Raw genomic sequence first — 27,883 nt, forward strand, 5'->3', positions numbered from 1 at the left:
CAGATGATCACGGGGGGCAGCGATGGTCCAAAGAGGACTGGGCAAACCCATTAAGGCGGCTAGCAATGGGGACTAGCCAGGATGACTCTGCTCTTCCTCCAGTCAGGGCTCTCATGCTCAGGTCCTGTTCACTGGTTTTCCACAAGCATCTTGAAGCTGACCCAGAAACTCCAGCGGGTGCAGAATGCCGCGGCGAGGTTCCTTACAGGATCCCTGCCGCGGGATCACATTCATCCAGTGCTTTACCAACTGCACTGGTTCCCGGTGAAGTACAGGGTCAGGTTTAAGGTGCTGGTTTTCACCTTTAAAGCCCTATACGGCCGGGGACCCTTGTACTTTGTACCTATGGGATTGCCTCTCCTGCTATGTCCTACGGAGGACCTTATGGTCTTCAAACAAAAACATCTTGGAGGTCCCGGGCCACACAGAGATTAGGCTGGCCTCAACCAGAGCCAGGGCTTTTTCGGCTGTGACCCCGACGTGGTGGAACGCTCTGTCCTAAGAGACCAGGGCCCTGCGGGACTTGACATCTTTCCGCAGGGCCTGCAAGACGGAGCTGTTCCACCTGGCCTTTGGTCTGGACTCGGTCTGACCCTTAAGCTGCCCTCCCTTTATGGTCTTGATTTATCAGCTATTTTAAAATGAGGCTGCATTTTAAATTGCATTTTAACCTGTATTTTAATTTGGTGTTTTTTTCCTCTCCCTCTCCCCCCACCCTCCGTATTATGTTTTTACTGTGATTTTATTTTATTGGTGTTAGCTGCCCTGAGCCCGGCTCTGGCCGGGGAGGACAGGGTATAAAGAAAATTTATTTTTATTATTATCTGGTCAACCACTGTGAGAACAGGAAGCTGGACTAGATGGGCCACTGATCTGACCCAGCAATTTCTTCTCGTGAGCGCAGCTGACTGAGATGCTGGTGGCTGGCAGAAGACATAACCCCCTTCCTCCCCCCTCCAAGGCAATGACGTCTGCCAAGTAATTAAGTCAGAGAGGACTCTGCAGATCATAGTCGATGAATCTTGACTGCTTTGGCTGACAGACTCATCTACTAAAATTTGGAGCAGCAGGAAGGAAGGGGGGGAAACCTCAGATGTCACAGCAGGCACCATCTGAGAAGCGACTGCTGTGTTGTGGTGGAAGGAAGGCAGAACAGCCTTTCCAAGATGTTGCCTCTTGCCTGGCATCTTTTGAAATTGGATTCCTTTCCTCAGCTGCCTGGCTTATCACTGGCACAAATAAAATACTGATGCAAATTGTTGGGAAATCAATCGCTCCATAAAATGTTGCAGCCCTGTTGTATTGCAGTTCAGTCCCTCCTAGCGCTACCCATCTGACTCAACACTGCAATTCCTTGCAAAAGACCTTCTCCACTCCTCCGCTCTAACTTTTACTAGCGATGTTTCTTCCCCATTTATTTCATAAAAATTTATACACCGCTTGATTGCAAACAAAACAAACAAACAAAAAAACCTCAATGTTTACAAAAAGATAAAACAAGGAAATCAAGGGAAAACATTTTAAAACATACAAACAAGTTAAAATACTAAAACCTGGTTAAAATCCACATCAGTTTTTTAAGCATCTGGACAGGCTTGTCTAAACAAGGATGTTTCTTTTAGCAGGTGCCAGAAATAATACAGTGAGGGCGCCTGCTTGGCCTCAATAGGCAGGGAGTTCCAAAGATTTCCAAGACCGTTTTGTAATCTTTGGAGGGGGAAAGTCTGCCATTTCCAGGCATGGCTTGCTCAAGCTGGCCTGGGGCAGATCGTTATGTCTTTCCCAGCAGTGAAATTCTGTTGTCACACTGACTAGCCCAAGGCAACCCTCCTTAAGACGAGGCGTTCTGTGCTGCTGTGAAAAAACACTCCGTCCCTCTCCACCCACTTGGACTGCAGAAAGGCATCCTTGGAGGCGAAATAACTACACAGCCCTGCAAGCCAGGCCAGAGGTTTTTTTCCTGGAGCTTGTTTTCAAGTAGCTAAGTGTTTCTTTTCCACCCTCTGCCTCTCAAACGAGCCCCTTCCCCACAATGTTACACAAAACAAAAGAATTGCCGTGAAAATCCCTGAAACGAAAAGTAACTGACTATAGAATTGAATTAAACAACAAAAATAAAAAAAATTAAGGAAAAGTTAACCTAGAATTAAACAAAGACTCTATGAGATGCCGGCTACAAAGCTCGTTTCACTGAACTAATCAGTTTCCTGGAAATAAAGAAATTATAAACCTTAAATGATTTTAAGTGATATCAAACAAAGTCAAGAGCAGGGCTGAAACACTTCCTCGAGTTTACAAAAAAGGTATGAAAACCTCGATGACAAGCTTCAAACATAGCCCTATTTAAGAGGACCAAGCAGTAGTAATAAGAAATTGAGGTTTTAAGTTTCAAACAAACTCAAAAACAGAGCTGAAGCGCTCCTGACTGCTGATGTTAAAGAAAGGTATGAAAACCTCAATGACAAGTTTTAAACATAGCCCTATGTAAGAGGACCAAGCAGTAGTAATAAAAAATTGAGGTTTTAAGTCTTTCACTGCCTTCCCCACAATGGGCTTCACAACACCAAAAAATAAAAATACTCAATTGTCAGAATAAAACAGCACATGAAAAACAAACCAATAAAAGCAAATCTACATGCAAATCCACTGTGGTGTAGTGGTTAGAGTGCTGGACTAGGACCTGGGTTCAAATCCTCCCACTGGGTGTGACTCTGGGGGCCAATCGCTGCCTCTCAGCCTAACCTATACCTCACAGAGTTGTTGTGGGGTAAAACGGGGAGCAGGCAAGCTAGAAGAGGCAGGCTAGAAGGACGACTGGAAACCTTTTGTTGAATAGTTAAAGCATGACTGTAAACATGTAAAAACACAGGTAGGATTTGAATGAAGAACATTGGCAAAATATTTGTTGGAAAATATTGTGGAGAAGTTAGGACACAGAACAACCACAACATGCAAAAATTTTAGAAAACAAGGGAAAACCATGGAGGGGGTGGAGGGGAAGTCAAATCTGAAATGAATGTGATTTGGGAAAATACCTATCAAATTTGTAAACTTTCTGAAACCTAAAAACCCCCAACGCGAAAGCCGGAGAGCTATGTGCACAATCTTGACTTCCTTGGGAGGAAAAGGCAGCCTATACAGTCATACCTTGGTTCTCGAACACTTTGGTACTCATATATTTTGGCTCCCGAACACCGCAAACAGTGACTGTTCTGGTTTTCTAACATTTTTTGGAAGCCGAACGTCTAACACGGCTTCCGATTGGGCGTAGGAAGCTCCTGCAGCCAATCGGAAGCCGTGCCTTGGTTTTCGAATGGTTCCGGGAGTCGAACGGATTGAGTTTGAGAACCAAGGTACCACTGTAAATGGAATAAAGCAAAAGTGGGAAGAGGGAAGCGGAGGGTCAGGAAGGGCCGCACTTACCACCTGGCTGATGTCGTACCCCCAGGGCAAAAAGAGAACCCCCGTGTTGTACTTCTCCCAGTGGGAGAGGATGAAGGAGAAGAGGACCACCCACAGGAGGATGTAGAGGACGAAGACGCTGACGCCGTTGGGGCCCCGGCCGAAGGTGGAGTAGACCGTCACCACGAAGAACATGCAGGCCCAGCTGTCCAGGCCGTGGTCAAAGAGCTCTCCCAGAGGAGTGCTGGACTGCGTGCGCCGGGCCTGCTTGCCATCCACGCCATCTAGAAGGGGGGGGATAAGGAAAGGTGGGGGTCAGAGGCACGGGTCAACCCCCTGCAGTCCCAGTGGCTGGCTGGGAGGAGAGGCACCACCCCAAAAGCCAGAGCTTGTGTTAAAGAATCTGTATTTATCTGTCGTAGGGCCATAGATCAGGGGTAGGGTGTCTGCCTTGCAAGCAGAAGGTCCTGGGTTCAAATCTCACTGGCATCTCCAGGTGCGGCTGGGAAAGACTCCTGCCTGAAACCCTGGGAAGCCACTGCTTGTCGGTCAGTGTCTGCAATACTGAGGTAGGGGGACCAGTGGTCTGACTCTAAGATAGCTTCCCCGAAACAGAATCAGGACTCGGTGGATAAACCGCTAACGGGATTTCTCTTACAGCCATGTTCTGTGAGGGCTTAGGAGGCGTGAATGTGAAGGCTTGGTACAAGGGAGGGTGGCACGATGCCCTTACAGAAAAACTGACCCACAAATTGAGACGGGCAAGGGGAACAAAGCACAAAGAGACCTTTGTTGGAGGACGGTGGGGATTTCTTTCATTCACAACCACTCCAGAAAACCAAAGCCTACTCCCAAAGATTTATAGTAGCTTGTGAATTGCTTAATAAGAATATATTTAACACATATATGCTGTTGTAAGCTGCAGTGTTCATGGATGCAGGTTGGGGGGGGGGAAGGTCCTCTGGGGAAATATAAAGGGGAATACTATTTTGTTTAAAAAGCATCACTTAAAGAGTCAAGGAAGATGAACCCCTGGCCACCTCTGACTGAGCAGAGTCTTCTTTCAAGGTGTGCTTTGAAAAGCAGCTTCAGTATGAAGGGGAAAGGAGAGTCCTCTTGCAAGCGCCCATTGTTAGATCAGGGCTATGAACACCGTGGTGACAGAAGGGGGCTCCTGCATGCAAGTCGTTTGGCCCCTACGACTGCTGAGACCACTGTCACAAATACCCCCTTCTACTGCCTCTTAAAGGTCAAGGGACCCCTGACCGTTAGGTCCAGTCGTGGCCGACTCTGGGGTTGCAGTGCTCATCTCGCTTTATTGGCCAAGGGAGCTGGCGTACAGCTTCCGGGTCATGTGGCCAGCAGGACTAAGCCGCTTCTGGCGAATTAGAGCACTTTGACATGCTTTTGAACTGCTAGGTTGGCAGGAGCAGGGACCGAGCAACGGGAGCTCACTCAGTCATGGGGCGTGGAACCGTCGACCTTCTGATCGGCAAGTCCTAGGATCTGTGGCTCAACCCACAGCGCCACCCACACCCCTTTCTACCGCCTCTTACACAGACACAAAGATACAGTAAAGAACCAGCTTTTACCTAGCGTGTAAGCCATGAAATTGAGGAGGCCCACCATGACCCACACTTTGTTCGGGACGTGCTGCTGATCGGGTGCTGTGGAAAGAAAACCATTTTGAGAGTCAACACAACCTCTAGGGACATGTTTGCTGCACAATCATTATTGACATTATTGACTTTTTATTGATTGTGAATTATTGACTGCACAATTGTTATATTATAATCATTATTGTTATTATTATATTTGTATGCCACCCTTCATCTGAAGACCCAGGCCCGCAGGGGTCAGCAAACTTTTTCAGCAGGGGCTGGTCCACTGTCCCTCAGATCTTGTGGGGGAGGCCAGACTATATTTTGGAGAGAAAAAATGAACGAATTCCTATGCCCCACAAATAACCCAGAGATGCATTTTAAATAAAAGGACACATTCTACTCATGTAAAAACACGCTGATTCCTGGATCGTCTGCGGGCCAGATTTAGAAGGCGATGGGTCCGGATCCAGCCCCCGGCCCCCCACAAGGTCTGAGGGACAGTGGACTGGCCCCCTGCTGAAAAAGTTTGTTGACCCCTGGCATAGGATATACAGGGAGGGACATGGTCCCTGCCCAAGACTGAAGAGGCATTGGAAATGAAGGTCAGGCCAATAAACAGGTTAACTGGAAACATGCCAGAGAGATGCTGCAAGGACTATCCAGGAAAATTTATTGGGACGATTCGCCGAGATGTCCCTGTGAAGGACGTTGAGGAGGTCACACAAGCAGGAGCAGCAGCAACAACAGGAGCAGCCAGCAGGAGATGGGACTTATATTTGTTTTATTTATAATAATATTTGTATACCGTTGTAGAACAGAAAATAATATATCAAAGCAGTCTGCAGCAATAAAACCATTAACACCTTGCAATAAGAGGTTTAAAACAGACGCCAATTAACCACTGCCGAAGGATGTCTTCTTAATTGCCTGCCTCGGCCTGGCACTTAAGTTTGGGGCAGGGGTTTAAATGTTGCAACAGAAGGCACTCGCTGAATCTCTAGCGGCGTTAAAGGTCGTCGTTGTCAATCAAGCCTCACCAATTTGTGGGATGACCAATGAAGCTCAGAGACCAAAGAACAGGTGACACTTCCAGGAAGGATAGGGTAGGCTCAGTACAGGACCACAACACTCCAGGTAGGGTTTCGACAGAAAGATCAAGGCCATCAGATAATTGGTGATCATCACCTCTGCAAACTGACAACTCCCGCTCATTTCAGTCAAGGGCAGAGTCCTGGAGCTTATCACCCAGGTTGTAAAGAGATTTGCCACCAACGCCTTCTCCCAACTGTCAGGTTTCCAAGGCTGGAAGGCAACTCCCTAGGCATAGGGTACCACCCTGACATTCCCAGCCGATCTGGGAAGAATCCTAGAGCTGTAGAGTCAAAGGGACCCAAAGGGACATCTAGCCCAACCCCCTGCAATGACGGGGGCTAGGACTATGGCAGCAGTTCAAGGCAGCCTCTCCCAACTTGGTGCCCCCTCGTAAGAACAGCTTTCTGGATCTGGTCAATGGCTCATCCAGTCCAGTGCCCGGTTCTCACACTGGCCGACCAGATGGCCGTTATGGGAAACCTGCAAGCAGGATTTGAGCACAAGAGCAGTAGCCGTTCCTAAGGTACCCAGCAGTGTTGGCCGCCTTTAAAGGTAAAGGGACCCCTGACCATTAGGTCCAGTTGTGGCCGACTCTGGGGTTGCAGCACTCATCTCGCTTTACTGGCCAAGGGAGCCAGTACAGCTTCTGGGTCATATGGCCAGCAGGACTAAGCCGCTTCTGGCGAACCAGAGCAGCACACGGAAACGCCGTTTACCTTCCCGCCGGAGCGGTACCTATTTATCTACTTGCACTTTGACGTGCTTTCGAACTGCTAGGTTGGCAGGAGCAGGGACCGAGCAACGGGAGCTCACCCCGTCGCGGGGATTCAAACCACCGACCTTCTGATCGGCAAGTCCTAGGCTCTGTGGTTTAACTCACAGCGCCACCCATGTCCCTTTAGGCACACACAATACTCTGCTCCCCTTTAGATGTGTGAGGTGACGAGACAGTCGTGGACCATTCCCCCCCCCCTGCAGTCCAGAACTGACGTGTGAGTGTGTCACCGTAGAAACAAGGAAGTCAAGATACCATCAATGTGCAGAGACAGAGTGAAGAACACGCACCATCTCAGCTCGCATCACTTTCATGCCTGTAAATGCGTATGCAGCTTTTGCTGTTCCTCTTTAAAGAAAAACTGTCTTACCAGATGCATAAAAGTCAGGGTCACAGTATGCCATGAGGAAGAAGTTGAAGACAAGGAGCAGGAAGCCACTAAACGTTATCAAGTTGGGGGCCAGCCACATGGGGAAAATCTGTGAGAAAGCAGCAAAAACACATGCAGAAAACCCACGTTAATTGATCAGCCATGTACAGTCGAACCCCCTCTGTGACGCTTAGGCAGGAGGAGAAAGAGACTCCCCTTGAGAGTTAGGGTGACGTGCGTCTTTCTTGCTTATCCTTCGTGCGGCAAAATAAAAAGGAGTCCAGGGCATGAGTGTAGCTTGTGCATCTCTGGACAATTAAGCCCCCTCAAAGAGGAGGAGAAGCAGCTCTTGCATGAGTCACAGACCAGAACAGGCAAGAGGCCGCGCCAGCCAGAAAGGGGACTGGCAACTTCTCCACTGACAGGGATGCCAACAGGTCCACTTCAAGCACAGAAAGCGCACTCAACAGGGCAGGGAGGGAGGCAGGAGGGCCAACTCACCTTGACCACCGTGTTCCAGAAGGGATGCATGACGTACAGAGAGAGGGGGTTGCTGTCCACAGCACTGTACTGTGAAAGAAACAGAGAGGAGAGAGAGGTTAGGCTGGAGATTTTCTAACCCAGCAAGATTCTCTAGAAAGTCCACCAGCAAGAGCTACAGAGAAATACCTAAACGTGTATTTATCAGGCCAACCAAAATGGCATAAAGGTTGCCAGCAAGCTTTTGAGTTCTCCAGAACGATCAGGCTGGAGCAGCAGTTTCCGAACGTTTTCGAGCGACTGAACTCATCCCCAGTGCACCCTGTTCTATAGGAGGTCTTATTCAGGATAGGGGTTTGCACAACTCCCCGAGGAAGGCAATAACCCGATGAAAACCCGTCCAGGAACAATTAGTTGCACACTTATTCAAAATCCAATTGAAACTATTTAATTAATTCAACAAAATGGATGAAATTTAATAAAGAACAAAGATTGTGAGAGCAAGGATTATGGTTTTTGCTTCCTTATTTATATCGTAAAATGCCCTGTGGTCCTCAGGCGAAGGGTGGAATAGGAATTATATAAATAATAAAAATAACTTGATGTAGTGACACCAGGTTTAAGAGTCCGATACGTCTTTTATACCTCCAGTCCCCCCTCCCTGCATCTTAGCAACCCCCCAGGTAATCCCACTGTCCCGCCCCCCCCAAAAAGGATGGGTGGGTGATACTGCCCGTTTTAGGAACCACTGGGCTAGATGGTAAGCAAAGCAAGGGGTGGGACAGAGGAAAAACACAGTGGGTGGCAATGCCACGTCTGCTTCCGATCCGAGTTTCAAGGCAGGATGCAGCTGGAGGGAACAGGCTGTCTAATAAGACACTCTTGGATCTATGCAGGGATCAGGCTGTCCCCAAAACGTAATGGGGAAAGCAAGCATTATGATGGCAGACTCCCCACTCCTAGGGAACTGGCCTGTTCCAGCAGGCTCTTATGACCTTATCGTGAGAAATGCACAACAAACACCAGCTTTCCCCAACCTGGTGCTCTCAAACGACAACTCCCAACAGCCCAGGCCAACACAGCCATGCTGGCTGGCGCTGATGGGAGCCGTATTCCAAAAGAACGGGAGGGCACCAGGTTAGAGAAAGCTGAGATAAAGCATGGGAGGAGAGGGCAATTCTTCCATTGCGGTGGTTCAGGGTGCCAAGGGCACATGCCCAACAGCTTGGTAGAGGTTGCTTTCGGAAGAGAGTTCTGGCTCAACCTGCGTCCACAGGCCAGAAGCTCAGCCACATACAATTGCACATTAGAAGTCTTCTAAACACACCAAGTGAGAGCTGGACCATAAAGAAGGCTGATCGCCGAAGAATGGATGCTTTTGAATTCTGGTGCTGGAGGAGACTCTTGAGAGTCCCATGGAATGCAAGAAGATCAAACCTCTCCATTCTGAAGGAAATCAGCCCTGAGTGCTCACTGGAAGGACAGATCCTGAAGCTGAGGCTCCAAGACTTTGGCCACCTCATGAGAAGAGAAGACTCCCTGGAAAAGACCCTGATGTTGGGAAAGATGGAGGGCACAAGGAGAAGGGGATGACAGAGGATGAGATGGTGGGACAGTGTTCTTGAAGGTACGAACATGAGTTTGACCAAACTGCGGGGGGGGGGCAGTGGAAGACAGGAGTGCCTGGCGTGCTCTGGTCTGTGGGGTCTCGAAGAGTCGAACACGACAATAACAACAAACACACCAAGGTGCTGCAATAATCCCACCCGAGTAATTATTCCAGATGATGGAGCTTCTCTCTCTGCTTCCAACCGCCCTCCCTCTCAAATGTCATGTTGTCCCACAGAAGCGCTTGAGAAATGGGCAACGTCAGTCAGAAGGTCAGTCTTGCTGTGCTGCCTGCTTCAGGCCGGCAGGGCAAGTGATGCCTTGCTACGCCGCTGGGTCTCCGGAGTAGCGTCCGGCCAGCCTCCCTGGCACCTGATGCACCAGCTCCGTTCCGTCTCCAAGGACGGCACTACCAAGCGATTTAGGAGGTAATGAGATTTCAGTTAATGGCAGGGGGGGCGGTACTTGGCAGATTTGTTCAAATCCCATTATCTCTATCCTTCTTGCGGAAGTCGGGAAAGGCTGCTCCTGAGCATTTGGAGTCAGTGGAAGAGATCACTCTAGACGACTGCTTTGCCTGCACTGTAGTAAACCCAGTATTGTGGCCCTGCAGGAAGGGCTGCAAACATTGCGCCTTGAGCTGTGGCAGACAAGCAGCACCAGCAGCACCAGAACACCAGGAGGCAACCTGTCAAACATTTGGCATCCCATCTGCAAAGCCAAAAGGTTTTGCTCTCGTTGGCTTCATACCTCCAGATGAGCAAAGCTCTCTTCCCAAATCTATTCTTTTCTGCAGGTAAAGGAAGGAGAGGTGAGGACCTCCTTTGCCAACTGGATGTATTTACCTACAACACCCATCGGCCCCAGGTAGCAGGAAAGTTGCCGTCAACAGCAGGTTGGCAAAGGCTGGGTTAGGGCCTTAAAGCTATTTGTATACCCAGGTATTCAGCACCACCAGCCAACTCTGTGCTTGGGAGTTTATTTTGTTGGTTATTACTTACTAACTTTATTTATTTATAGTCCACCTTTTTCTCCACGGAGCTAAAAGTGGATTGCATGGTTCTCCCTTCATTTAACCCACACGACAAGCCTGTGAGGCAGTTTGGGCTGGGTGACCAGCCCAAGATGCTGCTACTGGTCTCTTGGTGAAGAGGAGACCAGCAGCTTCTCCTATCTGCTGAGAGGCCGCTGTAGAGTGGCTTTGGAGGCCCGGCCAGATGGGTGGGGTATAAATATATTATTATTATTATTATTATTATTATTATTATTATTATTATTATGGCTGGTGAGAACCGGCCGATCTGGCCTGCAAGGAGCCTGCTGCAGCCGCTGTTGTGGCAGCGAGCGATGCATTCCTTGGTTGCTGGATCTGCCGTCCCTGTGGATCCTGCTGCCTGAAGCGATCGCCTCGCCTTGCCTCGTGGGTGGGCTGGCCCTGTTACCTTTCATGGTTTCTTTGGAGAGAAGCAGACTATCAGCCCGGGTTGAGACGTAATGCTGAGCTAGACCATGGTTTCTATCCTGGCAGCATCAGGAGCAAGCGAGGAGGGGAAACCCAACCAGGACATCCAAATCTACAGTACTCAGCAATGTTTCATACGTGTAATTTAAAGATGTCACAGAATTCTTCTTGCTTTAGAGAAGAATGTGGGTTATAGTGGTGTTGGGTTTGAGTTTTGAGTACCACTGCCGCCAGTGCTTACACACAAACAAGCCCTGCCACAGATCAGTCAACCTTAATATTTGTAATTTTGGAGAGGACCAAGGACTAGATGAAGATAATAATCCCATTCATTCTTCCCTTGACAGCTCCTGCTGAGATGCAGCCCCAGACCATTCATTTCTCAATTGTTTGGCTTTTAAGCACCAGAGAGTCAGATTACTATTATGGGAAGTGCTGAATAGGAGGCAGAGGGAGAAAAGAAGGCTGGGTGATCTGGGACAAAGCAATACTAGAGGGAAGGCTGGCTTGATAGCGCAATCTTCACACCAGAAGATAATCAAGATCAATCTTCAAACCTGAAGGCAATCAAGATTAAGTTTCAATTTAATCACCTAGGAGGACTCCTTCTAGAATAACCCGAAACTCATCTTACAAAGCCGAACAATCATGTCACTTATTATTTTGCAAGTGGTTGGTGCAAAGAGTTAGTGCATGACGACGACTCCTAACCTGAGCCATCAGCCCAGGCCTTAGTGAAGGAATCTCCATGTCTTTCCTCCTGCAGACATGCAAGGCTGACACCTCAATGCACTTTGCAGCTTGAGGCTGCCTTTGGCATGGGTCATTTGAAGCAGTGGCCACTTCTCTCTCCCCAATGACAACCCCAGAGATATACAAGGTAAACTTTGAAGCTGAGAGGTGGTGGTTGGCCCAAGGTAAGCTTCATAGCTGAGGGGTGTTATAATATTTTTTTAGGGTGCAGACACATAGCAGACACACACTCCACAGAAAACCAATCCTTTGCCCTTCAAAATTTACGAAATATTCCCTGAGAAAATTACACTTCATTTGGTTATTTGGGATGAGCAATCCCAAAACCATCTCTGTTCATCTTGGAAAAGCTTTTCCAATAGCTCTTTCACTTGCAAATCCTTCCAGCTGGTCTGGCAAATTTCTGTTAACCTCAAACCAGACCTGCCAAATGAGCATCTTTTGTGTATCAATAGGTATTTACCATTTCAAAGGAATGTCCCAGACTAGCCAGGGAACCAGGCCAGAAAAATCATATCCATGCTCCAAAATCCTAAAGACGCCAAATCACACAGAATTCCTTTGCCTTACATATATTGCCCTTTTTCCAAGTTCAGAAGCTAGGGAAGGTATCATCCATAGCCTTGTACAGTTGTACCTTGGTTCTTGAATTTAATCTGTTCTGGGAGTCTGTTTGACTCCCGAAACAGTTCAAAAACCAAGGTGCGGCGGAGCTTCCTGCAGCCAACCAGAAGCTGCGGAAGACGTTTGGCTCCCAAAAATTGTTCACAAACCGGAACACTCACTTCCGGGTTTGCGACGTTCGGGAGCCGATTTGTTCGAACACTAAGCTGTTCGACAACCAAGGTACCACCGTGCTGTACTGGAACTCATCATTTCAGAGCCAAGGGACCATGCTAACTCCGGTTTCTGGCTGGAAACTAAGGCAGATCTCGTGGACAGAAGGTTCCAGTTTGGTGAAGGAACTTCCAGCCTACAAAAACTGCCACCACAATAAACTAGTTCATCTCCATCGCAGCCAAGTCGCTCATTTTCTCTAGAAGCACCACTGATTAGGTAGAGTCCTTTGCTGCAGTTTGAAAACGACACACTTCAATTAGAGACGTAAACCCACAGTTTCTGCTTCCCCTTCAGAAAAGAGTTTTAGCATGGTGCTACTTAAACTGTCTAGATGCCAGCCTTGCCTAACCTGGTGTTCAGGACTACAACTCCCATCAGCCCTAGCAGGCAGATCTAAGATGGTCGAGGCTGATGGGGGAGGTAGTCCAAAATGTCTAGCGGGAACCAGGTTGGACAAGGCTGGCAGAGACAGCTTCCAGAGAAATGGACTTTCAATGCAGTGGCATTTTCTGGCGATGAGGGGTGGGGAGGAGGAGGAGGTGGCAGCTGGCTGGCATGGTCTGAAGTTCACCTGGCAGGGGGGAAGGTATTTGGGACACAATTACTGGTGTAACCTTGAGCCTGGATATCACGTAGCCTCGGGTTCCATTACAGAAGCACCTGCTCTGGTTTCAGAGCCCAGCCGCTGCCAAGAGAACACAAGATACCTGCAACTCCAGCCTACAGAGAAAGCACCTGAGTACGGCCCTCAGTTCCTTTCCATGAAGTTTATTTCGCGTGTTAGTATGAAAATAAATGTCTAAAACATCATAAAAGAGCATGATTTATTTTTCTCATCAATGAATGTTCTCCAGTTCTCAACAAATTACACACCAGTCTTCTTTGTTGTACGCATGTATCATTTGTTAATTCTGACATTGTTTTCGTTAAGAAATTATTTCCCAAGCATGGAGCCTGCTTTTCCCAGAGCTGCTGAACACTATGTTGATGTTTTCACCCAGCTATTCACGCCAACCCCAAGAACCTGCTCCTGGACCATCACCACTGCTTCAAATCCCACAAGTGAGCCCAGGCAACTCCCCATTTGAGCAAGACTGGCATGCGTGCACCAATTTCGGCACTGCAAGGGGGTGGAGGTGGAGCAGGGCAGGATTGGTGCCCAGAACGCAACCCCTGTGAAAATGGGGAGTTGCCTGTTTGCGAAATTGGGATTTTTTTTGCCTTGGCGTGCATAACTTTGCACTTGTTTACACTAAATTTGCTGCCCCATTTACTCATTTTGGAGAGGTCCTTTTGGAGCTTTTCACAATCCTTTTTCCCCTTTAAGAACCCTGAACCATTTAGCATCATCCGCGATCTTAGTCACATCGCGAGTCACCCCCAGCATAGGAGAGTCCACAGCAACTCAGAAGAATAAATAATTACATCACAGAGGTAAGGCTCATTAGAAGTCAATGAAAAATCATGCCAATCTCCTCTCTTCTTTATAAAAGTGTTGGTTAAAAGGTAAAGGGACCCCTGACCATTAGGTCCAGTCGTGGCCGACTCGGGGGTTGCGGCGCTCATCTCGCTTTATTGGCCGAGGGAGCCAGCGTACAGCTTCCGGGTCATGTGGCCAGCAGGACTAAGCCACTTCTGGCGAACCAGAGCAGCGCACGGAAACGCCATTTACCTTCCCGCCGGAGCGGTACCTATTTATCTACTTGCACTTTGAGGTGCTTTCGAACTGCTAGGCTGGCAGGAGCTGGGACCGAGCAACGGGAGCTCACCCTGTTGCGGGGATTCGAACCGCTGACCTTCTGATCGGCAAGTCCTAGGCTCTGTGGTTTAACCCACAGCGCCACCCGCGTCCCAGTAAAAGTGTTGGTTACAAAACAGCAAATATAAAAATCCAAGTCTATTTTACTGGGGGCGTGGGGTGGGATTATATTCCCCTGCAGAAAAACCACAAGTATTTCACAGTAAATGCAGACCGTTGCTGTTTCAATGCAATTTCAAGTAAGCATTATGCAGTCTCTCAATGTGCAGCTTTGAGCTGAGCTTCAAACTGTTTTATTCTGTCTCTGTAATAGGGCACTGTTATTACCGATTTTTTTTCTTTAATTAATTTGTATTTAAAAATACTGCGGAATTGATTTTGCAAGCCTCAGAGAATTTTTATTGATGGGCAGCCATATAGAGCAAAGCACAGCAAATAGCTGTTCCACAGCCAAGCGACAGAAACTGCCTCCCAGCTATCATCTCTTTGCAGAATTAGGAGCTTCAAGGCTCAAGTACCAGGAGGCTGTGTCTCTCGCTCCAGCCTGCCCTGCAATAATGCCCCTCCTAATTACCCGTATTTTTCGCACCATAGGGCGCACCGGACCATAGGGCGCACCCAGTTTTTTTGGGGGGAAATAAAGGGGGAAAAATTATTACCCCCCCAGGTGCGGGGCTGGGGCGGGGGAAGCTAGAGCTTCCCCCGACCCCAGCCCTCAAACAGGCAGCTCTCCGCAAGCAGCGGGAGCGCTCCCGCTGCTTGCGGAGAGGTCCGCGAAGCCTGGACGCGCTGAGCTCAGCGTGCCCAGGCTTCGGCATGCAGGCACCTCTCCGCAAGCAGCGGGAGCCCAGCGCTGGGCTCCCACTGCTTGCGGAGAGGTGTGCGAAGCCTGGAGAGCATGAGGGGTTGGTGCGCACCGACCCCTCTCACTCTCCAGGCTTCAGCGAAAGCCTGCATTCGCACCATAGGACGCACACACATTTCCCCTTCATTTTTGGAGGGGAAAAAGTGCGTCCTATGGTGCGAAAAATACGGTAGCCACGTTCAATTACTAAGCCCATCGTAAATCAGCCAGAAGCAACATTTTCTTTAGCCGGAAGACAGCAAAACCAAACCTCTCTCGGTCAGGATAAAAACACAAGTCTGTCGGTAGATCTACGCAATGCTTTCAAAGGACTCATGTTTCCAGAAGCATCTCAGGGCCAAATGGAAGGTTAACTTGAGCCTGGGCTGATGTCTGAATTCAAAACATGGTAACAGATACTCCTCTCCTCCTTCTAGACCAGGCTTCCCTAACCTGCGGCCCTCCAGATGTTTTTGGCCTACAACTCCCATGATCCCTAGCCAGCAGGACCAGTGGTCAGGGATGATGGGGATTGTAGTCTCAAAACATCTGGAGGGCCGAGGTTGAGGAAGCTTGTTCTACAGGCTATGGCAGGAGTAGGCAAACTAAGGCCTGGGGGCCGGATTTGGCCCAATCGCCTTCTAAATCCGGCCCACAAATCATTGTGTTTTTACATGAGTAGAATGTGTGCTTTCTAGTCCAGCATTCTGTTCTCACAATGGCCAACCAGATGCCCAGGGAAAACCCGCAAGGAGGATCAGAGCACAAGTGTGTTTCCCTCCACCGTGGTTTCCAGCAACTGTTAGTCCAGGCATAGTCAAACTCGGCCCTCCAGATGTTTTTGAGACTACAATCCCCATCATCCCTGAGCACTGGTCCTGTTAGCTGGGGATGATGGGAGTTGTAGTCCCAAAACACCTGGAGGGCCGAGTTTGCCTATGCCAGTGTTAGTCAGATACACTGCTGCCTCTGAGCATGGAGGCCCAGCCCAGCCATCATGGATAGAGATCATGGATGGACTTACACTCCTCTTTTAAAGCCATCTAGGTTTCTGGCTTTCAGTCACCTGCACAAGTGAGTTCCACAGTCTGTCCTTCATCTGAAGATCACAGGGCAGTTTACAACATAAAAACACAAAATTCATAACGTAATAACAAAAAACCCAACAGCCTAGTATCAAAACTATCAACCCACCCTCCAAGCTCTGAGCTAGAAAGGGGTACCCATGGGCTGGATGCTAAGCTATGAAACATTTTGCATTTGATAGTAGGCCTGGATTTTGGCAGATGTGCCCTACCCTTATCAGGGATCTATTCCTGTAAAAATAATTAGACTATTTGCGACTAACGACTAAACAACATTTGCAAGAGTGACACCTCTTCTTTGTGCCCCTCGTGTATCTGGAGTTTAAGAGAGGACCACTGCAAACAGCCCAAAACAAGTTCCCACTGGCTCCAGTCTTTCTTTTCCCAACACAGAATTGAAACTGCTCCAGGCCTGGCCTTCATTCTAAACCTGCTTGGAACTATATTAATACACACAACCCTTATATAGCTGCTGGCAAACAATGCACATTGGCTAGGATGCAGGATTTCCAAGAAACTCCCCATTTCCAAGGCAGGTTTCTTGTCCCTTTGGATGGAAACCTGGGACTGAAATGTGTGTGTGGCCTGATGGAAGTTTCAGAAGCCAGAGGTTGCTGAATTATACAATTTCAAGGAACCAGGGTGCTCCAAAGAGGAGGGAGACAGTCTTGTGCAGCAGGAGGAATTATGGGGTGCAAAGCTTGCTGTGGAAGATGCACAGCTTATGCCATTTGTTCTGCCTACTGCATCCCTACATCCAGCCCATCTTTGCACAGCCAGATGCCACTCTCTGGTCCCCCAGGTACAACTAGGTTTAGCTCTGCCCCGTAACCTCATCAGGCATCACTTGCTTTTAAAAGGAGGAGAGAGAAATGCATTGAGCCCAGCACTTTGTTGTTGTTTAGTTGTGTCCGACTCTTCGTGACCCCCTGGACCAGAGCACGCCAGGCACTCCTGTCTTCCACTGCCTCCCGCAGTTTGGTCAAACTCATGCTGGTAGCTTCGAGAACACTGTCCAACCATCTCGTCCTCTGTCGTCCCCTTCTCCTTGTCCCCTCCATCTTTCCCAACATCAGGGTCTTTTCCAGGGAGTCTTTTCTTCTCCTGAGGTGGCCAAAGTCTTGGAGCCTCAGCTTCAGGATCTGTCCTTCCAGTGAGCACTCAGGGCTGATTTCCTTCAGAATGGAGAGGTTGCATCTTCTTGCAGTCCATGGGACTTTCAAGGGTCTCCTCCAGCAACCATAATTCAATTTGCTTGCACAGAGGCAACCCAGACCTGATGCAATGCAACTGACCCACGTCCAAGAGGAGGCCTCCTGCTCCTTAGGGGAAAAACTGCTGGATTCCCTTTCTTCCCAAAAGGAGCCAGGTGGGGAGAAGGCAGCACCTACGTGCAAGTGAAGCAGCCCTGCCCAAAGCCCTGTGGCGTTTTTCTCTGGGGCTACAGCACATGATGCTGGCCTCCTAGCATGTCAGCAAGAGGCGGCAGCGGCTGCCAAGTGGCAAGCTCGAGGGAGAGCCATTCCCAGCTCTCCGTCCTTTGTGCGCATTGCAGAAGCACACCAAAGGCCTCAGACTGCCTGAGCCGCAAGACTTTAATCATTCCGCTGGGATCCCAGAGGAGGAGGGCAGGCAGAGCAGTCAACGCTGCTGAAATGCAGATTCTGGGCTGAGCCAATCCCCTCCGTTCAAAGCTCTGCCTGGGAAATGGCTTCAATTGTGGCCCCATTTAGATTCACACTCCAGAGTCACCTTTGTTCAACCTTGCTTACTATTGTGCAAAAATGTAGATGGTCCTAATAAAAGGTGTGCCATATCACTGTGGCTACCTGTCATTTTTGTTTCTCCTCTTTTTCAGAGACCTGCAAAAATAGGTTTGCTCTGCTGGATCTTTCAGAAAGAGGCCCTTTTTCCTGGCCCATATCAGGGATGAAACCTGCTGCTCTTTATTTGCCATCTGTCAGACCGTTTTAGATTTCACTGCTTGTCATTTTTTAATGGACTGAACTTTGCTTTCCAACCGTTCGAAATGCTTTATAAATCAGCATAAAAAACATGCTAAATAAAAATTAATTTAGCCTTGAAAGCCAAGGTTTGAGTCTTCAAAATCCTCCTTTTCCACTGAGTGCTGTTGCGTTCATGCCCTGCTTGTGGTCTTCTTCTCAGTCACTGTAGGAAGCAGGAAGACTAGACAGGCCTTTGGTTTGATCCAGCTGCACAAGGCAAAAGCAAAGATTTCTTTCCAGGACTGCAGAGAGCAAAGGAATGGTGTCTACATGGGCTGCTTTCCCTGTGTTGAAGAAGCTCTAGCTATGTCAGGATCAGCCAAGGCGGTCCGGACCTTGCCCCAGGTAGAAGACCACAAACTGATTTCATTAGAGGCCTCTGTGTGAGAAAACTTAAGTAGTAGTTCTGTACAACCTCTGAGAATTGCCAGGCTGCTGCCACTCATCCTTCAAGCCATACTGATAGAACCAGAGAATTGTAGATTTGGAAGGGACCCCATATCTCAGTTTCTGAGATATAGTAGCTAGGAGCTAATTGGCACCTTAAACCCTGATTATGGGCACAACAACAGAATGTCTAGGCGTAAAAGAAGTAAAAGTAAAATAACTGCAAACAGAAAACCTCTGAAGTAGATTTCTCCATATCACCCCCCCCCAAAAAAAAACAACCACCTCCACTGAGAGGTCATACCTTTAACCATTTCAGGCTATTTCTTTCATATGGAAGCCACTGACAAATTACATTGCCACATCTCTCTCACAATCACACGGGGGCAGGGGGAGAAGGAAGGGAATAAATGAAAATATTTTTACTGGATGTGTCAAGCTCTCTGTGGCCATGATCCAAGGAGCCACTTCAGGCACACTCAAGGGTTTGAACATGCCCAGCAGGACTTGCCATACCATGAAGTGCTTTTGCGTTCTCTCTCCTAAGGCGGGTATACCACCATTGCATATCCACTCAAAATGACTGAGAGCACTTGCCTGCCTTACGGAAGTGTTTTAAGGGTTACAGAAATACAGTGGTGCCTCGCAAGACGAAATTAATCCGTTCCATGAGGCTCTTCGTATAGCGGTTTTTTCGTCTTGCGAAGCAAGCCCATTGACAGCTTAGCGGATTAGCGCTACAGCTGTCAAGCGGCTTCCAGCGATCAGCTGTTAAGCGGCTTATCAGCGGAACAGCTGATAAGCGGCTTAGCGGCTTAAGAAAAGGGCAAAAAAAGCGAAAAAAACCCGCGGGGGGATGCAAGATTTTTTTCGTCTTGCGAAGCAACCCCATAGGGGAATTCGTTTTGCGAAGCGCCTCCAAAACGGAAAACCCTTTCGTCTAGCGGGTTTTTCGTCTTGCGAGGCGTTCGTCTTGCGGGGCACCACTGTAACCTGAAGTGTGCCACAGAAATGCCAAGCGTTATTCATCCTGAAATAGGCGGGCAAGCTTGCATCCCAGCTCACCCTTGTCTGAAGGATGCTGCGTCTAGGCAGCCTGCCTGAACTTTCACGCAACGCAGATAGAGGATCACTCAACAGGGAGCCTTGACAAGTCCTACCAGCTCTTCAGATACAATTCAGATTCGTGATACAATTCTGTGCCAGCATTCTCATATCCTTAGTGTTTTCTAAGAACGCTCTGAGTCAGAGCCACTGATGCTTCAAGCAAACTGGTCAACGCAAACTGGTCAACGCAAACTGGTCTGCCACAAATATGGACTGAAAAGCACCTTGGCTATACTTCTTCTTTGGCGATCCCTCGTAGTCGAGTAAGATTGTCTTCCATAAACATGGTTTTAACAATGAGTCTGTAAGTGACTGTGGAGGCCAATTCTGGACCCACACGTCCTTCCACAGTGGGGACATTGGTTTCCGGGCGGGAGTTGATCACAGTGTGGATTTGCCAAGCGTGCCTTCCTCTTAGCATGTTTCTCCCTTGCGTCCTGAGTTCATTAAGTGGATGGCTGTACCACTCTGCTTGCTGAAGCTGTTTAGCACCATGCAATGTGAATTTGCTGGCCAGGACCCAACCATTCATTATTTTTTTTGAGGGGGAGGCAAGCACCAGCTTGCTACATGGAGCCTGTCCCACATGCATATCAGGCTCCCACCCCATATATACAACGGGTGGTATTCAACTAAGGTTTACTCAGAATACACCCACTGAAATTAATGTGAAATCATAGCGCTGTAGAGTCGGAAGGGACCATGAGGGTCACTTTGTCCAACCCCCTGCAGTGCAGGAATCATTTTGGCCCTGAATGTGGGGCCCGAACCCGCAACCCTGAGATTAAGAGTCTCATGCTCTGCCATCTGAGCTATCTAGGAAGGCCCTTGCTAGATGCATTAACGTCAGTGGGTATACACCAGGCCCAGGCAAACTGGCCCTCCAGATGTTTGGGACTACAATTCCCATCATCCCTGACTACTGGTTCTGTTAGCTAGGGATGATGGGAAGTGTAGTCCCAAACATCTGGAGGGCCAGAGTTTGCCTATGCCTGGTATACTCCAAGTAAAACCTAGAGTTGAATGCCGACCATAGTCATGAGCCAAGAAAGAACATCTTCCATTTTAATTCTGAAATGACATTTCCTATATTTCTGAAATGACACCTTGGCCAATACTGTGAGCTTCTTTTTCTTACCATGCCCTCAAGCCCAATAATCTTTACTGAACATAAAATGGAGATGAGTTCTTCAAAGCTTGCTACCTACTTTGTAGCTTTGAGCTGGTCGTCCTCAGGGAGCGCTATCCTGTTAATGGTTCAGATTTCTTTTTATCCCAGTGGACAAACACATCTCAGACTGAGCAGAGGAGAGGATACTGGGGGCAACATGAACTCAGTCAACCCACAGTTGCAAGGAAGCAGCTTGACTGGTCTGGATACTGCCCAAGAAAGTATTTATATCTTACTGAGTATGACTACTAGCAACCTGGAGGAACTTGTATTTCATGTATCAGATGCTTGGTGGGCCCTGAGTTGACCACATCAGGAGTCACATGCTCCCAAGGCGTTTCATAGTATGTTATTGTGCTTGCAGAGTTTTAAATGGCACACACAGCCAAAATAATCACAAACCCCTCAAAAATAATGCTCTTTCCCCAAAACCCTTTATTATTATTTTTAAAAAACGCCCCTTCATCCTTCCAACTGGGATACATAACAACAACAACAACAACAACAACAACAATAATAATTTATACCCCACCCATCTGGCTGGGTTTCCCCAGCCACTCTGGGCGGCATCCAACAAAGTATTAAAATAAAATAACCTATTAAACATTAAAAGCTTCCCTAAACAGGGCTGCCTTCAGATGTCTTCTAAAAGTCTGGTAGTTGTTGTTCTCTTTGACATCTGGTGGGAGGGCATTCCACAGGGCGGGTGCCACTACCGAGAAGGCCCTCTGCCTGGTTCCCTGTAACTTGTCTTCTCTCAGTGAGGGAACCGTCAGAAGGCACTAGGAGCTGGACCTCAGTGTCCGGGCAGAACCATGGGGGTGGAGATGCTCCTTCAGGTATACTGGACTGAGGCAGTTTAGGGCTTTCAAGGTCAACACCAAAACTTTGAATTGTGCTCGGAAACGTACTGGGAACCAGTGTAGGTCTTTCAAGACCAGTGTTATGTGGTCCCGGCGACTGCTCCCAGTCACCAGTCTAGCTGCAGCATTCTGGGTTAGTTGTAGTTTCAGGGTCACCTTCAAAGGTAGCCCCACGTAAAGAGCATTGCAGTAGTCCAAGTGAGAGATAACAAGAGCATGCACCACTCTGGCGAAAGGTAGAGTCTCATCCTGCGTACCAGATGGAGCTGGTAAACAGCTGCCCTGGACACAGAATTGACCTGTGCCTCCATGGACAGCTGTGAGTCCAAAATGACCCCCAAGCTGTGCACCTGGCCCTTCAGGGGCAGGGTTACCCCATTCAGGACCAGGGAGTCCTCCACACCTGCCCGCCCCTTGTCCCCCCAAAACAGTACTTCTGTCATGTCAGGATTCAACCTCAATCTGTTAGCCGCCATCCATCCTCTAACCACCTCCAGGCACTCACACAGGACCTTCACTGGTTCAAATTTGAAAGAGAGGTAGAGCTGGGTGTCATCCGCATATTGATGAACACCCAACCCAAACCCCCAGAACACAAAATGAAGCAACCACATCATAAAGAGCAATGCTTCTGAATACCAGTTGCTAGAAACCACAGTGGGTTTGGGGCATCAAGAATGTTCTTGTGTTCAGGTCCTGCTGAACGCAAGAAGAGCATCTGCTGGATCAGGCAATGTTGCCCACAGATGCCCATTACAGGAAACCTGCAAGCAGATCATATCTACCACTCCCCAGTTGCAATCTCACCGCCCTCGTTTCTAAGCTGTTTTCAAAGATAACCTTGCAGAGAATGTGCTGCAAAAACCCAACCAGTCCAAGTGTCATTGGCAGGTAGCCACCAGCCAAACACGTCCAACTACCTTTCCCACATCCTCAGGCCTCAACAATCGAAAGACAGCCAACAGCACCGGGTCAAATAGCACCAGGACACCTCCACTAATGGAACTGTACTAAACCTGGAGGGTGTGTGGTTTGGGAGCTGCACAGTCAGGGAAAAAACAATGCTGTCCGGGGTTGTAAAGACTGTGGAGAGAAAAATTGGGTGCACTCTCCCATGGATCAAATCTACGCTTCCAGGTGCCATAAGAAAGCTGCAGAGATAGCTCAGGATAGTGCGCACCACGGAAATGATCTCTTTCAGCTTCTGCCTTCTGGAAGAAGGCACAGGGTTATAAAGACTAGGACTAGCCGCCTGAGAAACAGTTTCTATTCAAATGTGATTTTGGTTTTAAACACAATGTAAGGAATCTCTATGGGAGTATATTGTATTTAATTATAGGGTACCAGAGTTTTTAGGGGGCTAACTAGGCTGGGATAGATGGGATAGCAGGCTTGTTGGTTTCTGAATGTCTCATGCAGATTTTCAATTTTGTTCTTCTGTATGGGACAATGACAATAAAGATTACCGTATCATATCGAATTGAAACTTGGCACAAGAGATGCAAATGACATTCTATTAAACTTGCAAAAATGTCACAGGATGTTGCTGAGGGCTGAATGGACATATCTCACTGGATCTATCCTCAATGCACCAAGCTCCTAAACACTTGGGAAAGGCAGTCACCATTTTCCTGGCAGTGCCCACACACTCATGCTTGGCCATTTGTGCTAGGATCACATGCAAACCATGTGTGTGAGAAAAATTAGTGAGACGATAAGAGAAAAATTACGTGGGCTTCCTGATTTGTGGTCCAGTGGCCTGTGAGTTTCATTCAGGTGGTCCATGGTGTGCCTGCGGATGCACAGTTGAAGGCAGGAGAGGGCACATCCCTTGCATTGCAGTGGTACCTCTGCTTACGGATTTAATTCGTTTCGGGGTGCTGTGCACAACTCAAAAAATCTGTAACTAGAGGCGCTGCATCTGCACATGCACATGGCATGCAGAGCACTTCTGCACATGCGGTGAAAGCCGGAAGTATACACTTCCAGGTTTGCCGCGGCCGTAACCCGAAGATTCTGTGACCAGGAGGTTACATGCGGTACCATTGTATTCATATTAATTTCCAACTGTATTTTTATTGCTTCCTTCATTTCTTAGATTGTAATTATGAGGTTAGAATTTGAACTCAACAGAACTTAAGTTTTAACACAATAGACTGCAATATATAATCACGTCAACGGCTACAGTCGTCTTCACATCCCACATGGCAACTCTGAAATAAGCACCAGCCACATCAGATGGAAAATCCCCCAGCCCAGAGTCCTCTGAGATACATCTGGCTCCATCAGCCACAGGATCCAGACCATCATAACAAGTCCCTGCGCCCCTTGCAGAGGAAAAAGGCTGCTGGTAGCCTAAACCCTGACGCTGGTCTGACAATGACAAAGGACTGCGTGTTAAAAGTTCTCCGCTTTCCAACACCCTTCCCTCTTCCCTGCCTGAGAAAAAGCAGATCAATAGCGTGTCCTGCCACATGCGCCAGGCCGATAACGTATTGGGACAGCGCCTCTCTGTAAAAAAATGAATTTAATCAAGTCTTACTGACTAGTGATTTAAATCGTGATTTAAATCGATTTCATTTAAATCAAATCCACCCTGCTTGGGGGCTTCATACAAGTTTGGGTTCTGGCAGGTTGCAGCAAAATCACCTTGGCAACAGCATCCTTTGATTCACGTCAGAGGACCTGATGGAGGCAGGAGCTGAAATGCCTGACTGTTAAAATTTAATCTCCGTTTTGTCGGCCACTGAAATAAAACAAATATTTGAAGTTCCTACGTGGAAATCGTTCAGTTTCCACGATGATCAAAGGTATTTCCCTGAGCAAACTGCAGCGAAGCAGAGCAGGAGACCTTGAACAGCTCCTGGCGCATCTCTTGACCGGGAGGAAAGGACTGCACATGCAAGCTGAGGAGGATGCCAGTTTTGTCGAACTCCTGTATTAACGGCTCCTTTTTGCATCCACGCACGCACAGCAGTTCTAGCAGCCCCCCACGTCACTGAGGTCCAGCTTCCTCAGGAGATGCCCCAAATTGTTTCCCAACCTAAAGGTGAACTGATGATGGAGCAAGCATGGGATGCCAAAGTTTGGGATTTTTATGCGGGTAAACTGTGGCTCTCCTCCTCTCCTCAGCCAAGAGCTCACCAGGTGACCTTAAGACAGGTCAGCAAGAAAACAGGTCCCTCCTGCAAGGAACCTACAAATAAAAAAATGACACAATTGCGGAAATAGCAAACACAGCACAATAATGCACCTTACAGGGAAATAGTCAAGCTGAGCAGCTACCTGGAACTTCTCAGAAGAAGAGCAGCTTATACCAGGGGTGAGCCAAAACTCTTCTCGCTATTTGTGGGCTGCAACTGGGGGAGGAATTTTACCAAACACTCTGCATGGGCCCACTGCAAACATTTTAACATTTCCTCACCAGTTGCTTTAACTATAGCATTAACTATATAGTTAAAGCTATGGTTTTCCCAGTAGTGATGTATGGAAGTGAGAGCTGGACCATCCAGAAGGCTGATCGCCAAAGAATGGATGCTTTTCAATTCTGGTGCTGGAGGAGATTCTTGACTCCCATGGACTGCAAGAAGATCAAACCTCTCCATTCGGAAGGAAATCAGCCCTGAGTGCTCACTGGAAGGACAGATCCTGAAGCTGAGGCTCCAAGACTTTGGCCACCTCAGGAGAAGAGAAGACTCCCTGGCAAGCCTGGCGTGCTCTGGTCCAGGGGGTCACGAAGAGGCGGACACGACTAAACAACAACAAAACAACACCAGTTGCTACATCTCCTTGATCATTTTGCTATCCCTTTTCGGAGCCTTTCCAGGTCTTTAATGTCTTTGTTTGAGGTGAGGAGACCAGAACAGTACACAGTATTTACCATTCCCGTCCAATTTGGTTTCAGAGTGGCCTTCCCCTTGTCCAGGCATAGGTAAACTCAGCCCTCCAGATGTTTTGGGACTACAACTCCCATCATCCCTAGCTAACAGGACCAGTGGTCAGGGATGATGGGAGTTGTAGTCTCAAAAAACATCTGGAGGGCCGAGTTTTCCTATACCTGCCCATGTCCCTCTCTAATGAAATTTCCTTATTGCTTTTGCTCTTTCAGGTTTGCTGGAGGGAGGATGATGGAGATGGAGGCTTCCTGACTGCCTTCCCAGCACAACGGGGCCCACCCAGGCTCCTTCGCTGCCTGCCTATCGGCGGGCAACAAAGACAGCTTTATCCCAGCATGCAGTTAACCAACTTGAACTATGCATGCTTAATGACACTACAGACCATTTTATTGTTCCACAGTCTGCTTATCGTGCACTTATTGTTCCTGCTCTGTTTGTGAAACCTTCCTGGGGGCATGTATTCAATGAAAGGCAGGACAGAACAAACACCGTGGCTAGACAGTAATAAATAAGAGGCAGGAAGCTACCTGCCGACAGAAGGAAGAGGGAGGATATTAGTGTAGAAAATCAATTCCGGAAACCGGTACTATTCTATCCAAGGAGACGGAGGCAGGTGGGCTGGGCTCAAGAGAGGCAAGGAGATGGACAAGAAGAGCGAGAAATGTCCCACTCACCTCCCTTCTCCGATTATCGGAACACCCCCCCCCCCAATAAAAAACCCCTCTCTGGTTACAGACATTCAAAAGAGGATCACCAGTCTGGTAGCTTAGCCCTGAAAAAATCCATCATGCTTCACGCGGGATGTTTCACACTTTACACCCAATTCTGGAAAGTAGCGATCTTGCAACACGCAAAAAGGAATTTCCCAAATGGGCCCCCAGAAAGTCAGAGGAGAATGGTGGGGAGGTGCTGGTCACCTGCACAGATCTGCTCATAAATTAAAAGTCAGCCAGACTGCCCAGCTAATTACAGCTCACTTAGCAAGAAAAGGACAGTTTACTGCAATGCACCTCTGGCAGCTTGCTCATCTAAGAATGCTTCCCCAGGGAAGGTGCATTGCTCAGTGGGTGGAGTGCCTGAATCACACCCAGGTTCAACCCACACCATCTCCAGGCAGATTCCTTGTCTAAAGCCCCAGAGACCCACTGCAAGTCAATGCTGCGCTAGATGGACCAGCACTCTGACTCAACAACAGGTAGCTTCCGAGGCACCTTTGTAGGAACAATATCCAGGTAGGGCTAGAAAAGTCCCTGGAAAGAAACCCTGGGAAGCCACAACCAACATTCCCTGGCCTGTTCCTCTGCAGTCGTTGCGGCACTGCAGTTCCCATCAGCCCCAGCCAGGCTCACCCAAGGACCATGAAATTGTGCCGCCTAACCCTCTGCAGTGCAGGGATCTCAACTGAAGCTTCCATGGCAGGTGACCATCCGACCTCTGCTTAAAAACCTCCAGGGAAACAGAGTCCACCACCTCCCGAGGGAGACCGTTCCACTGTCAAACAGCTCTGACTGTCGGGAAATTATCCCCGGTGTTTAGTCAGAATCTCCCTTCTTGCAATTATTAGCCATTGGTTTGGGTTCTATCCTCCGGAGCAGGAGACAACAAACTCGCGTCATCTTCCCTGGGGAAGCCTCTCGAATGACTATCCTATCTCCTCTCAGTCTCCTCTTTTCCAGGCTGAACATACCCAGCTCCTTCAACCACTCCTCATAAGGCTTAGTTCCCAGACCCTTGAACCTCTTGGTTGCCCTGCTCTGCACACCTTCCAGCTTGTCCACATCCTTCTTAAATTGTGGTGCCCAGAACTGGACACGGGACACCAGGTGGGGTCTGACTAAGGCAGAAAAGAGCGGTACTATTACTTTCCTTGATACAGACACTCAACATCTGTTGATACAGCCTAGAATAGCATTCACTTTTTTTGGTGCTGCATCACATGGTTGGCTCATGTTAAGCTTGTGGTCTACTAAGACCCCCAGATCCTGTTACAAGTTGTAGTCTAGCATTATCTGGAGAGCCACAGGTTCCTCACTCCTGGTTTATATCCCTGCTCCACATGAGGCACTCAAGGTGGCTCACAAGAAGATGACAGACACACACACACATCAATAAAGAGGCACACTACAAAAAATTCCCAGGAGACAGGCAGACAATATAAATCAAATACTGTCAAGGAAACAGGCTGCCAGAAAAGTCAAACAAGAATAGACTCTAAGAGCCAACCAAAGGCTTGCCAGGACAAAGCACTTCGTCTTGGAATGTCACCAGGAAAGGAGACAAATGCATCTCCAAAGCGCAGGCAGGGCGACTGAGAAGGACCCACCCGATCGCCCTGCAGGGCCTAAACTCTTTCCTAGCACATGTTGTGTGGGCCTAGGA

At 48.4% G+C, this 27,883-nt stretch overlaps 1 protein-coding gene across 1 annotated transcript in view; it reads right to left on the minus strand.

Annotated features, from left to right (window-relative positions):
* The window catches only part of SELENOI (selenoprotein I), a 52,585-nt gene that overhangs the window by 13,447 nt on the left and 11,255 nt on the right, over positions 1–27,883 (minus strand). Inside the window, exons 2-5 of the mRNA XM_081904255.1 lie at positions 7,745–7,813; positions 7,244–7,352; positions 4,995–5,069; positions 3,424–3,686 (exon numbers count right to left, since the gene is read on the minus strand). Coding sequence (XP_081760381.1) covers positions 3,424–3,686; positions 4,995–5,069; positions 7,244–7,352; positions 7,745–7,813 — 516 coding nt within the window. The remainder of the gene's footprint in view (positions 1–3,423; positions 3,687–4,994; positions 5,070–7,243; positions 7,353–7,744; positions 7,814–27,883) is intronic.

This window comes from Podarcis melisellensis (genome assembly GCF_964234715.1).
Source record: "Podarcis melisellensis genome assembly, chromosome: 3".
Classification (NCBI taxonomy): domain Eukaryota; kingdom Metazoa; phylum Chordata; class Lepidosauria; order Squamata; family Lacertidae; genus Podarcis; species Podarcis melisellensis.